Source organism: Crocodylus porosus, unplaced genomic scaffold (assembly GCF_001723895.1).
Source record: "Crocodylus porosus isolate Cpor-Errol unplaced genomic scaffold, CroPor_comp1, whole genome shotgun sequence".
NCBI classification, from domain to species: Eukaryota; Metazoa; Chordata; order Crocodylia; family Crocodylidae; genus Crocodylus; species Crocodylus porosus.
In genome coordinates, this window is record NW_017728907.1 from 30894715 (window position 1) to 30909204 (window position 14490).

Genomic DNA, 14490 nt, shown 5'->3' on the forward strand with positions numbered 1-14490 from the left:
CACACACACACGCACACACACACACACACACTTTCCATCAGCATGTTTGCCCCATATGGGCCATGAACTTTATAGTTATGTTCAATGTTGGCTGCATTTAATCATCTTCATAGTTGGTTTCCATTACTGAACACCTGATGCTTTTGGCAGCCGTTTAATGATAGGCAATGTATTTAATGAGATTTTCTTGTATGCAAATATAAGACGAGGAGCTTTTTCCCATGCTGATTGGGAAATCGTGTCTTGTATTTGAGTACATATGGTAGTACTTATAACACTATTGAGAAAACTCGTCAGCAACAAAAAAGCTTAAGGGGAAAAGAGGGAAAATCAGTATATGCCCATTGGTACTGTACTAAATGTCAGTTTTCCCTTTTCTTCAATCTATGCATACTTGCTAATGCAAGGGAAAATTGGTTCATCGATAGGCTTTTTATCAGGATGACTTGTATTCTACTTCATTTCCATTTAAATGTCAAAAACCTTCTTTGTACAGGCAAAAAAATTGCATCAGATTTGTACAATATGTATTTAATGAAAAGTCCTCAACAGCTAGAAGTTGTTTCAGAACCATTTTTTTTCATTTGTTCTAGTACATCTGAAATCCCCCAGTTCCGACTGCCATATGATGTAGTGAATTTCGAAGTTGAGCTTATGAAGGACCTTGGAGTGAAGGTAATGAAAAATATAACCTGCCTATGTATAGCTCAAAGAAAAAGGAATGAGAGCTCTGCCTGAGACTAACAGGAAAATGTCATGCACATTAGTAAAGAACAATTAAAAGCCACACTAGGCAGAGGCAGAAAGATGCTTTCTCTTGCTCAGGGCATTTGTCTGTCTGCTGTCTGAATGCCACTAGTTTGGAAAAGGGCAATCAATAGTTCTCATCTGGCATGCCTGCATGTGATTAATTGTCTGTAAGAAACAAATTCCTAAATTGCTTTAGGGGTTCAATGTAGCCCTTCAAATGATTTGATTTCTTTAATCAAGCTTTTTTCATGCAAGTTTGGTACTACTAAAACCATTCTTATTTGAAACTGCCCTCCTCCCTCCTAGTTTTTCCTTAATGGTTTGTAATACAATCTTAAACTGAAGTTTATTTTACTTATCACATGCATCAAATTAGCAGTGTGTTAATGTGATCATCTCTTATAAACAATAACAGTAATTCAACATCTTGAAAAACCATAGCATTGCATTAGCTGTATTCCATTAAACAACAACTTCTTGTTACTTTATAGGTAATGGACATGCTGCTTTATTGTTCATTCAGGGCTTGCTCTGGAAATCTAGTTAGTGTGTGTAACTTCTGCACAGCTAAATAGAAGTTATATGTAATGGAACAAATTTCCAGATTAAACCTTTAAAAAGAAGAGTAGATAATGATACATTTGTACCTGTTTCAGGTCATAATGCTTCAGCTTTTACACATACAAGCAATATTTATTTGTTGTCTCTTATCTTGGTCCATTGGGCAGCAAGCCAAGAATCATGACACCTAGGGTTAGATCTCCATATCTCCTCATCCCACTTATGCTTGATAAAGGGATTGGGGTGTATAAAGAGCTTTGGGCTAAGTACAGACAGCCAAAAGCCCAAGGCTGAATTGATTCAATCTTCATGGGTTAGTTTAAGCTGCATAGACTGAACCAATAAGCAGGTGAACAGACATTCACTTTTGATAGGCCAGAAGCTGGGTAGTGCTAGAGCATGACTACCAGCTTGGCTGGAGCAGACTGCTTGAGCCAAGGCTAGCCCACCCATGCTGTGAGGCGATGTGTGCAGGGAGGTGCAAAGCATCCTGGGATGCTGGAGGACTATGAGTTAACTTGAATCTGGAGGGGATCCAGGACATAAGTTCAATAAACTGATTTAACCTAAATCAGTTAAGTCTAATACTACATCCTTCCAGATTTATCTTAAACTGGTTTTGGCCACTTTGAAAGCAGTTTATGTGCACTGAACTTCTGTGTGTTACAAATTTGCCCTTGCATTAGGGTGTAGACGGGGGGGGAGAGACTAGAGAAAGGGAAGAGGATATATTAGGGATGGAGCTACAGGGTGTTGTACTACAAAGGTTTTGGACATTGCCACTACTAGTAAAATAAGCAACTGGAGATGGTCTGCATAGTTTAGGCCAGCCCCCAAAGCTTCGTGTTGTGTCAGAGGATGCAGAACAGCCCAGGTTTCAGGAGACAAATGTAACTTAAACCAAGATAGCAAGCTCCTTCAGTACCCTGGGTAGAGGTACAGGGTGGGATTATGCTGATCACTGGAGAGTGGTTGGGGGGAAGGGTTGCATAGAAAAAGCAGAATCTTGTCTGCCTAGACTTTCTGAACTCCAGTGGCAGCTGCAGCTGCTGTTGCTGCTGCTGTAGCAGTATGGACTCAGGTTCAGGCTTCCTTTACAGTGCCTGCAGCAACCTGGGAGCTGCCCCTGGTGCTCTATTCACTACCAGACACAAGGCTGTATATGCCCGACTCCTATAGCTAGGCAGTGCAAAGCTGTGCCTGTTGTGGCAAAGCTTCCCTGCTGCGACAGACATGCCCATTCTGGCGCCCTTTCTAAGTCAGCTGTTTGGGCTAGTGCTCCACTTGTTCCCTCCCCACATTATGTTCTTGGCTTAAATCAAGTATAGCCACTCTCTCATGCTAGGCTGGGAGGTCTGTGCAGCACAGAATCTCACTCTAGATTGTGCTTGAAACTCTGCCAGTGATTTGCTATGAACCCTTTGGTAAGCTCCTTAACTGAATCCTGTGCGTTTTTAAATGGGAATATTTATCTACCTTTGCATAAAACATTATAAAATGAGGACAAGTGAATAGTAATGTATTCATGCTATGCGTTGTTTGTTTATGCAAGCAATTCTATTTACATTAGAAAGAATTATTCAGATGAATAATCGTTATGGGACTGCACCTTAGGAATATTATGAATCTTAAGAAAAAATATCATTTATGTTTCAATTTTCATCATTTACCCAACAGAATAACAAATTATGATAACTTATTGAATATAATTTGTAGCCAGTGAGCACATGCTTATATTTTGAAAAAATATATAACCAGATTTAGGTGTTGATAATATGTTTTATATTTCATTTATAAATTAAGAAAATAAGAGAACAAGCCTTTAAATACAGTATAGTTTTTTCCCCTCCCTTTCCCCCTTTTTATATTTTCAAAAGTATCTAAGTGGGAATACATATAGATTCAAAAAAAATGAGAGAGGGCAGTATAAGAAGGGTAAACATTTTCTTCATTCAGCATGACATGTAGTCCATGCACCCCGCTGTTTGGGGTTTTTAGTTTTTGTTTACCTTTTTCTTTCCTTAAGCAAGTGCACAAATGACCCAGGAAAGATGGGGAAAATATTCAGTTACAAAGTATAAGTTTGGAAGATAAAAACAGGGTGGTTCTAAGTATAAAAATTAAAATGTAAGATGTCAAAAGACACTGGGTTAGCCATCATGCACACTTCAGCCATTTGCTAGCCAGTATAGCTATAGGTAACATTAGCTCCAACTCTGTTTTGGTGCACAGGCTTGAGCCTAGGAAAACTTCCTAAATATGAGAGGAACAGATAGTTGGTAACTGTGTGATAACCCCACGATACTGCAACTACAAAAGGAGAGCATCTTTTCCTGAATCTCCAGGTGTTGTGGTTTGCCTCTTCCCACCCTACCCCAGATCTGAAATGGTTGACTTGCAGTAGAGATGATGCAGCAATACCAGCTTGTACAGGGAGGAAGGTGATTCTTAAGAGATGGAAAAGATTGTACTTGTTCTGCTCATCACAATGTGACAGCATCAGTTGTGGAGATGGTCAGTTAACGTGGTCCAGTTTAGTCTCCTACTCTCCTGTTGATGAGTCAGTGGTTAGGTGCCTCCTAGATAACTGTGAAAGTGGCCATTTTGGTATCACTTGGATTTTATCAAGGTGGTTCTTTGCTGCAGTATGATACCTGATGTAGGCGGTGCAGTATTCTCCAGTACTGCATCACTTACATCCCAAAGTTCTGGTTAGTCCCTAGCATTGCAAATGTAAGGATAACAATAAAAATGATAGAAAAAATAATCAGGAAGAAACAGGCACTCATTTACAGTTGCTTTTTTGCTGACTGTGCAGAATTATTTCTCAAGGGCCAGGTTTACTTTCTAACCCAACTTGCTATGGGGAAAGATGCTAATCTGAACCAAAGGTTTTAAAATGAACCAAACATGAAGACTCCAGCATTTAGATTCATACCATTCAGTGAAACAAAGCTTAAAAAATCTGAAAATGGGGCAAAAGCATAAGAATAGGGAAACACAGTATGAAATGCCAGCCCACATCTTGAAACTATGCACCGCCCTGAATACCAAAGCTAAGCCTGAAAAAGAACTGTGCAAGTTGGAGGCAGCTAAAATGATTGCTAAGTGTGAACGGGCATCTGTGCTCTTGTTGACAGAGCCAGCCTGTGGCTCCCCTAATAAAATCTGTTTTATTTTTTCCCTTGTGTCTTCATGTTGTCTGTAGCACCTCTGGCTGCTGTTTTGAAATGCCTACTTTTAGCTTGTATTGTATGTGATGCCTTCTGAGCTCTGCCCCCTAGTTCTCATCTAGCAAGGAAAGAGATGGGGGGCAAACTCCTGTTTTACCTAGTGGATGACTAAAGTGCAGCTTGTGACCAACTCTGTTACTTGACTGAAGTATAGGAGTCATTCTGTTGCCATCTCTGAACAAGTGGGTGCCCCCCATTATAGGAACAGGATTGTCCTCTGGAGGAGCATAGACATCTCCTTACTCTTATCATGCAGGTACTTATGAGTGCTTGTACATGTGTAAGGAGGCTGCTCTGACATGCTATAATTAAAGTGCGTTAGAGCAGACCCAATTAATAGAGTCTGCTGTAGCGTGCTAATCAGCATGCTCCAGCCAGTCTCCATGTCTTGTGTATCAGCATCCCTGCACTTCAAAATGGCCGCAGGGTCATTTGATACGCTTGAGTTAAAGCGCCCCCGCTACCATTTTGAAGTGTGGGGATGTTCATGGGCCACTCTAATTAAAGTTCCCCCTTTTCCCCACCCCTGGAGCACATGTAAAAATGCCCTTGGTGCCTGGAGTGGATAATAGAATTACTTCTACATGTCAGCTGGGCAACTCAGAGTTGGTCACAAGCAGCACTTTGGGTAAATATATTTCCCCATATATTTCCTGTTGCACGATCCAGGCACCAGCTATTAGCCTTGTTGAGGGAATAACATAAAGCATTAATATCATCCCTTTGATATAGTGACTGGAACTGCATGCAGAAGCCTGGACACAATACCCATTAATACTGGTTTAAGCTGGATCACTTCTGTACACCTATATAAATTTAACCAGGAGTGGGAGTGAACAAACAATCAGCTATTCCAGAATAGCTGTTTGCAGTAGGTTGCAATAGGTATTTAAGTGCCTCACCACTAGGCAGCACTGCCCAAGTTCCCTAAACCAAATGGCTATTTCAGGATGGAAGCAGACACTGAGCACTTACACCACTACATACATGTAGTTTTTCCCAGGGAAGCTCTTTGTCAGATTCAAGTAAATCATATTGATGTAAGGGCTTATGATGTGCGCACTTCTTATTGATACCAGTATGAGTATGTTGTGTCTCTAAATCCTAGTACAAATGGGGTCTGCCAAGGCACCTTATTTGTCTTATTACCTGAACCTGTATTAGCACTATCTAGTACAGTGCTTCTCATCCTTTTTAGATTCAAGGAAACCCTTGGAAAATGTCAGCTCTTAGCTTTTACTCATATTTTTTGACTTTGGAAAAATAGTAGAGCAATTCTTTTGTTGCAGAGACCTAAGGAAGACCACAACAGGTCAGAATGTTTTGACACTCTGGATTCCTATGTGAAATCTCTAGGCTTGTCTTAGGAATCACATGTAGGTGCTTGCATACCTAAGTGCTAATATTTCATGGTGCTCTGTGGTACCCTTAAAAGGGTCTGCTGTTATTCTGGGATGTAGTGCCCCCTGGTTGAGAATCACTGATCTAGTACCATGGTTGCTTTTTGGTTTCTGTACTTGTGAGCAATGGTATGATTTTTTTCCCCAATGATTTTTCCACAATAACCTTGAACACCTCTTCTCTGTCAGTGTGCTGGATGATTGTTCCATTTAGCACGTATTCCCCAGACTAGTTTCTTGCTCTCAGATTAGGTTTCTTAAATCCTGACTTTCATATGGGGGATATTTCATTATGTAACCAGTATCAAATACAGCAATTTACTGACAATAAATAACTGTTTTTCAGCTTGGCAGCTCAATTGTGTTTTGTGTTCCCTGGACAGATTTTGTTTGTTTGTTGGCTTGCTGCTTCCTGCTGCAACTTATGTTCTGAACCTCAGCAGCTGCTGGCTGAGTCCAGGGTCAGAAGAAAACAGAAGTGACTTGAAGTCACTTTTTGCAGTCCTCCTGACTTTCGTCATGCATGTAAAAGGCCCCTTAAGCCTAGCTTGAAAAAAAAAAAAGAAAAAAAGAGAATGTATCCTTTTTTGTTTTTGAATTAACTCCTCATTAGGAAACCAATTCAAATCTCAATGTGAGGTGCACAGTGAAAATACTAATGATTTGTAGATAATCAATTTTAAAGCATTTGATCTTGATATTTTATTTTAGATAATTTGTGGTAAAGGCCTTGCAGTAGATGGAATGACACTCAACACGTTGAAGAAAGATGGTTACAAGGCAGTCTTTATTGGAATAGGTAGGAACATCTTATCTCCTTCATATTGTTTTGCTTAAGCTAAGAATGATTATCTGGTAATAACTGGCCTCTATTTCTGTATTTTAATGAAATTATTTTAAATTGTTTCTATATAGAACAAATAATTATATTATGAAAATAACTTTCTCTCTTCTACTAGATTAGCAACCTAAATAAGCATCTAGATTTTGAAAATGACTGCGCTTCTATAAGTTCCTATCAATCACTATGTAATCAGGAGGATCTCTTTAGTGCTAAGTAATTACATATACATGTAGCTCCTTGTTTAGTTGCTTCAGTATCAATTTAGGAGCTTAATTGTAGGCTTCTGTTTTTGAAATTCTTCTCTACTTAAGTTTGAAGTTGTACACCCTTTGCAAGACGGATGTATATATTTCTTGAGAACTTAATGAGTGTTCAGTTTCTTCCCCTGAGTTGGCTTTCCTGTACCTCAGAGATATAGCTGAAGGCAAAGCTTTCAATTGACATCAACTCCTTGCTGATGGGGGAGCTCTGCAGTTACCTGGGGATTCTTTTATGCTTTTGTTCAGAGGGGTGGAACAAGGACAAATGTAACATTGCAGTCATTTTTTTGTTTGTTTAAGGAGCTGTTTGCTTAAGTTAAACATAGATATGATACATCGTTAAGTCCTACAATATTTTAGTTTTATTCATTTTATTTATTGTTTACTTAAATGGTTTAAAAGTGGATGCACTGAAAAAAGTAACTGGGAATAATTGCCATTCTTGCCTGAGGGATATGCAAGCACAATTTTCAATTTTTACAAACAACTTACTCTACCCACATAATTAGCAAGTGTATATGTAAGCTAGTGATACCATACTTGATTGCTTTTTTTTCTTATAAGAAGCATGTAATATGCTTCAGAGATGCCTCAATTAATTAACTTATGAGAACACAAAATAAGTTCATTATTATGCGCTCTCTCTCATACAAAAAAACAAACAAAAAACAAACACCCCCCATCTAATATTTAAATCTTTATTCTTATCTGTTAAAAGTATATTAAAGCACAGCTGGACCCATCCTTAACATATGATAGGCATGTTGAACAGGCACTTGTCTGCAGTTGGTATGAGGCTTAATGTTCTTTATTGATCTAGACATTGCCTAAGTGAACATAATAGGAAACAAGTTGTCCAACTGTTCCTCCTTCCTATTATCGATTACAGAGATGTAATTCTTAGTACAGTGACAACTGTTGTTTACCATCTGGGTATTCAATATAATAAGCTTTTCAAGTTCATTTTCTTGTGTGATTATATAACAGACTATTGTGATTTACACAATCCTAAATCTACTCATTGTCAGAGACCTTCCATGTGTAGGAATTTCCATAAGGTCAGATTTCTATGTAACTGTATACAGGGCAGTGCACCAGGTTATATTCTTTTTCTTTTAATCAATCTGTCTCACTTCTAACTCTCTGCTTTATAAAATCCCACAAGTTAGGAGAGAAGTGCATAAATGAGCATTTGTTTTCTCAACACCTGACAGCTAGGACAAACTATTAGCTATTCTTAGAACAGTGGTGTTGTCAGCTGCTGAAACAAATTCTTTTAGAAGTTTGAAAGAACTTCATTTCATTTAAACATTTGAAAACTTACCAATGTATATTTTACCTGTAGAATGATTGGATTTTATGTAGTGTATATTTGAATTTACTCAATGAACATGAATAAGGTTATCTTGGCATACAACATTTTTTAAATAAATCAAATTTTAAAGAAATATATTGACAGTATTGTGTCACCTAAATACATCAAATCAAACATTAGTCTTGCTTCTGTAGTCTGGGCAAATGAGCAGATGCAGATTTCTAATACAAATGAAGAGGTACTCTGAGGTGTACCTCACACGTGGGCCACCTGTGAGTAGAATATATATATAGGAAACAGAAGAGTAGCATAGTGTAAACATTCCTTGTAGGGTGGTAAAAGATGCTATATACTCACAGCAATCCTTGGTAGGGGCAAGCGTGCACAAATGAAGGAATGAGTCCTTGTTTGTACCACCGTACCAGCTTGCTGTACCTTTAGTGGAGTACTGCTTCGAATATCAACACACTTTGTGGTTCCTGTACAGAGGTAAAGGAAGAGCAAGACAGAAGTGAACCTATGGTGTCTGTGGATTAGCTATATACAGCACAATTGAACATTTTTTATGTGTTCAACTCCAGCTATGTGTGATGACCGAGCACTATTTCTGTTTGTTTTTGGTTTGTTAAATGAAAGCACATGTAGCTGGACATTAAACTGAATGATGGAAATTGCTTGAGCCAAATATGTTTTTAAAACTTGTTGGAATTAAATTCAAACCAAGGCTCAGTTTTTTGATGGAGGAGAAAGGATCCATCACTGCATAGAATAATTCCAGGTTTTCCTAATGCTCCCTATGGGAAGAGTAGAAGGGAAAGAAGTTGGGTGGGTGAAAGCAGATGGAAGTTTTGGTGAGATGGAGAGCATAAAAGGTGAGATTTTACTCATAGTAGCTAAACCAGTAAAGGAACTATTCCTTTGTCCCCTCAGTGCCTTTTGCAAATGGGAAAGAACTAGGAGACATGGTTACTTCATAGCTGCAGGACTGTGTAGCAGTTTTGTAGCATCCATATGGGGCCTGTAACAAGTGGGCTGTCCTAGGGCCGGGCCGAATGTTGGCCCACTCACCTGTCCAGGGCAGTCCAGCCACCTGCCTTTGTTGTATCTAAAGTTGTTTCTAGGCAGGAGGCTGCCCATTTAATTGCCCTGATGCTAAGGATGAATACACGGCATGTAACCTCCCTTTATACCGTGGCCCAGGAACCTCCTCTATCCCCATAGTTCCTACCCTGAACCTCCAGGTTGTTCTGGGAGCAGCAGGACTCTGGCTGGGTGATGTTGTTCCTTTGGCCTCTTTCAGAAACCACCAGCTCTGCTTTTGGGACCTAGCCTTATATCCAGGCTTCTAGCCTCTCCACCAATCAGGTGGCCTTCTGCCTAACATGTGACTACCTCATTGGGTCTGCTCCCACCTGCAGGCTGCTTGCTGCCTGCCCAAACCCCTTAATGTGGCAGGCCCAACCTGCGCTCTGCCACAGCATCACAGTGGGGGTGTACTTCATGTCTTAACACCATACGTTAGCATAAGGATTAAAAGATTGAATTTAGAGAAATCAGTCAAAGTCTTTGCTGATCGCTGCTATGGCATTATATCACAAGGTGAGGTAGTTACTCACTACCAACATCTTTTAAGCTATTTGGATGTGTATAGTATAAAACAAAAGACTTCAATATGAGTGAACAATGAGCAACACAGTTTTGGTGGTATATGCTGTGTCCAAAGAGTCCTCACTTAACATATAGTCTGCTTCATTTTGTACCATCTTGATCTTCCAGATAAGATGTGGCCTTGTGCAGAGTATGTTGTAGTACTCACAGGGGCCCTGAGGTGACAATGGAATGGTTTAACTTAGCGTAGTCTATATTCAAGAAAAGTTGTCACCAAATCTTGAACATTTCAGCAATGTCCAACGGCAGATGGGGTTCTGGTACAGTGGTAAAAACAGAAGGTGTATGCAGTCTCACCGAAGAGGAAGATTTTAGCCTTTCCATATAGTCTTCTTGCTTCCTTCAGCCTTCTATTACAACCTCCTACAGACTGAATTTCAGACAACTAGCTCTTGTTTCTAGAGAAGAGCAAGCTGTTTACTTCCTTATTTCCTTTTGTCATTTCAGAGCTCAAGCTGTCTGCCAGGCATTCATTTTTAACTCGTACTGTTTCTAAAACACAAACCAATGGAAATTAACTGTAGGTAAATTTTCAGGACTTTGCACACTGGCTTCTGCATTTAAGCATAAAAATTCCTATTTGCTAATGCAGACCTGATACTTGGATTCACAGTAAACTTTCCAGTGTTCATTCTGCATAGTCATCTCTTTGCAGAAGTAAAATCTGTGGTCAAGTTTACAAGCTTTGAAAAATGGCCATTACAAGATAAATATCAAAACAGTTACTGCCCTGTGTAAGCACCATGGAGACTCCTGATTGAGGGTGGGGGACTGTGGGGAGGGGGGGAGAGAAATCAATTATGACTATAAGTGACACAGATGATACCTGCACAGTGACAGAATTGGGCAGGAAGAGAGCAGAGCATCTTCAATGTTTTGTTGTAAAGAGTTTTGTTTTGTATTAGTTGATTTTTTTTTCCCTTAAAGGATTTAATGCTTTAAGGAGAATATTTACGGCCAGAATTTTTCATTCTGTCTGTTGCTCTGATGTCCCAGCAAGCATGGTATCCTGGCCAATAGGGTATCCTTGTCTTTTAAACTTTTCCAGAAGTTTAGCTCAGTTATTTGTAGCCCAGGATTCAGTCTTTCATAGTTCATGGCCAACTGCAGAGAGAAAATACCACACAGCTAACTTGTAAGCTAATATTTGAATAAAGATGAACAACCTAAGAATTGTAAATAGCTCAAATCTTCATTCAGATTTTCTCTGGAATACTCCTACATTAACATCAACATTTTAGATGCTATGATTCATGTATGAGATGCATCCTACACACCACTATGTACAAAAAATCATGGACCACCATGCATCTTTATAATGATGGAAGGATTGTCAAACAATTGCAGCCTGCATAGACATGACTAGGACAAAAATTTTACCTTGAGAGCCCCCAGCTTCTTTCAAACAACTAGCTGTTTCAGCGGGCTTTCAAACAACTTTATAACCATACTTGACTCATCATCAGAAACAAGCTCTGTGCTGATCAACAGACTCTAAATGACATAACCATACCATAACAATACGTTCAGACCTTCAACTCATCCCCACTGCCACAAAAATCAACAGTCCTCATAGCAAGGCCATCAGAATCCATGGAACACACATATATGTATTCCAGAATGTGGCATATCTCATCCAGTGCATCAGCTGCTCTCATGAAAACTATGTGGGTGAAACTCGACAAAAACTATGCATCAGAATGAATGCAAAAGATCAAAGACAGAGACCCATGAACATGGGTAATGGGTAGGAGACCACTTCTCAGAAAATAATTGCTCCATTTCTGACTTCACAAACTTATGCTCAACAGAAATCTACAAAACAGCTTCAGAAGATGTCCAGGGAACATAAATTTATGAACTTACTGGACACTAAAATCCAGGGACTAAGCATAGCCACTGAATTTATGGTTCATTATAATCTACCTTTGATATTTGTTAATCCCTCTATGCTCCACATAGACACATAAATGACCCACTTCCCTCTTGAATGGCCTTGACCTTCCACAAATCAGGATGGTGAATTTCTCTTGACTTTTGCCTATTTTTGACAATGTCTCTGTTCACTTGTTTCAAGGGCCTACTTCATTTCTCTAAGCAGATTCTTTGTTTTCATTTACATATGGAGCCATTGTTCTGTCTACTACTAAGCTGAAGCTGTCTGCTACTTTCCCAGAGCTGAGCAAGGGTAGTTAGTGCCTGAAAACTTACCTAAAGCTCTCCCAGTGATGCAGTTGGCCTAGTAAAAGATACCACCTGTAAAATCCTTGTCAAATAGTTCAGAATACTTTAAAATTAACTTTTAAAACCTGGATGGTGGGGAGACTCTCACCAGCATGCATTTTTTTCTACTCTTAAAAATACTTTAATATTGGGGATTCTACATAATATTTACATTCATATATATATTTCTTGCATCTGATCTTCAGCTGTTCCCTAGGGTAATATTTTCAATGGTGTCTAAGTCCCATGTTTAAAATTACATAGATACTTCCAGTGTGATTTTTCTGAGTGACTTTTGATAATGATACTTAGAAAGCTTAGTTATTTAGGCTCTTGAAAATGCTGCCTTTTGTCAATAGCATTACCTCAAGCAGAGTGTGCAGCACAAGGGTTCTTCAGTTGTCAAAGCAGAACTGTAATGAAAACTTAGATGTCATTTGGTCCATAGCCAAACACTTTTGCTTTGTCAGCAAACAGGCGAGAAAAAAACATGGTCTGTGAAACCTTCTAGTGATAGCACTTATTTCTCAGAAAATGACTGACTTGCTGTCACTAGTATGTCTAGCTGTATAGGAAAGTGTATCTGTAGCCAAATGTGTTTGAGACAGCAGAGATTCCACCTGGGGAATGTTGATAGAACTTCTGTTCCTTTATGCAAACCTTAATATTGTTGAATTTTTGCTCAAATGAATAGACTTGGACTCCTGTCGGACTACATATGTGAATAAGGACTTTGCATTGTGCATATGGATTGTACAGTTTGACCAAATATAACTTTGTTCAGATACTGGAAGTGTTCAAAAGCAAAGATCAAACAGCACTGATCTATGAAACTATGAAACTATAGGATGGTTCAAAAGGTTGATGTACACTAAGAATAGTGCGATCAAACTGAGAAAATGAAAGGTTACCCACCTTCCAGGAATTAATTCCATCAGTGGAAGAAGTGTTAGAAGTTGACTGCACAAAATACTTTAAAAATATGCTGTTGGGAACTTCTCCAGTTGGAAGGGAGGAGGTAACTCGCTGTTTTCACATCTTTAATTTCCATTATAATTTTATTATTTCTTGTACATTTAGTTTTTAATACCATTTGATGCTGTTACATTTGTAGATGTATCATATTTGATTTGTAAGCTGTGCTGTTACTTAGTCCATGCTGTGATCTCTGTAGCACCTGTTATACCAGAGGCTATATCCCTTAATACAAATTTAGATGATTTTGTATATGTACATTTTATATGAATCATGCAAGACAGCTCTTCTATTGCATGTAACCACATAGTGTATCCTTCCTGCAAGGGTTCAATCAGTATGTTAAAGAGAACAAATCCAGTCTCTCACGTAGAGAATCTCTGCAGTAATTGCAGTCATTCATAGTTAATTAGCATAGCATTAAACAATGGTGTCATCAGATAATCTCATTGATTTTAACCAAATTACACACCAAAAAGAAATTAAGTCTGAGCATTGATGCACCTCATTTTTTAAAGTTGTGAGATTGATTTACTATCTTATCCCCAAAAAGTAAGTAATCTCCTCATGCCTGTTATTATCTTCTGATTAACTATGCAGTGCCACCTGGTGTGCAGATGGAAAGAATATTACACATCAAGAGCTCTGTTCACACCCACCCACACAGATACAAACCTACGTGGCAAAAAGTGAACAGATGTTCATTTTGCTTGTGCTGTAGAAAAAAATTGTGCATCTTATTCCTAATTCATAAACTAAATTTGGAGGACATAGTATGTACATATGGGGTCCCAAAGCCCCTAGCCAGGGTGAAAAAAATATTGTTCTTCCGTATCTCTTCGCCTTTTTTTCAGTATTTCCAGTTTTTCTTTTTTTCTTCTCTTGCTATTAAACTTGTCACCTCCAATGAGAAAAGTGTTGGGAGCAGCTTCATTAATACTGCATCTAGACCTTCCTTGTTGATTGGCTGTATTTCAAAAGCAATGGACCTGCTGTTCAAAGACTTTATATATCATCAGTGTGATGCACTGTGGGCTGTATTTTGCAGCGTGTTGAGTATTCTGACCCTGATTCAGCAAGCCATATAAAAAACATCTCTGAAGTTAAATATACACTGAGGTGCTTTGTTGAATTTGGGACCCAAGTATTGAGCACCTTGTAGGATCAAGCCCTGAGATTTTGTTGGGCAAACTAATGTTTCCTGTGCTTGTACTTTTTTTGGCATTGTCTTTTGTATTTTTTTATAACACCGATCCCCACC

At 38.8% G+C, this 14490-nt stretch overlaps 1 protein-coding gene across 1 annotated transcript in view; it reads left to right on the plus strand.

The window, feature by feature from the left end:
* DPYD (dihydropyrimidine dehydrogenase) overlaps nucleotides 1-14490 on the plus strand; it is a 672292-nt gene that overhangs the window by 223946 nt on the left and 433856 nt on the right. Inside the window, exons 7-8 of the mRNA XM_019531048.1 lie at nucleotides 594-675; nucleotides 6656-6743. Of these exons, the coding sequence (XP_019386593.1) occupies nucleotides 594-675; nucleotides 6656-6743 (170 nt within the window). The remainder of the gene's footprint in view (nucleotides 1-593; nucleotides 676-6655; nucleotides 6744-14490) is intronic.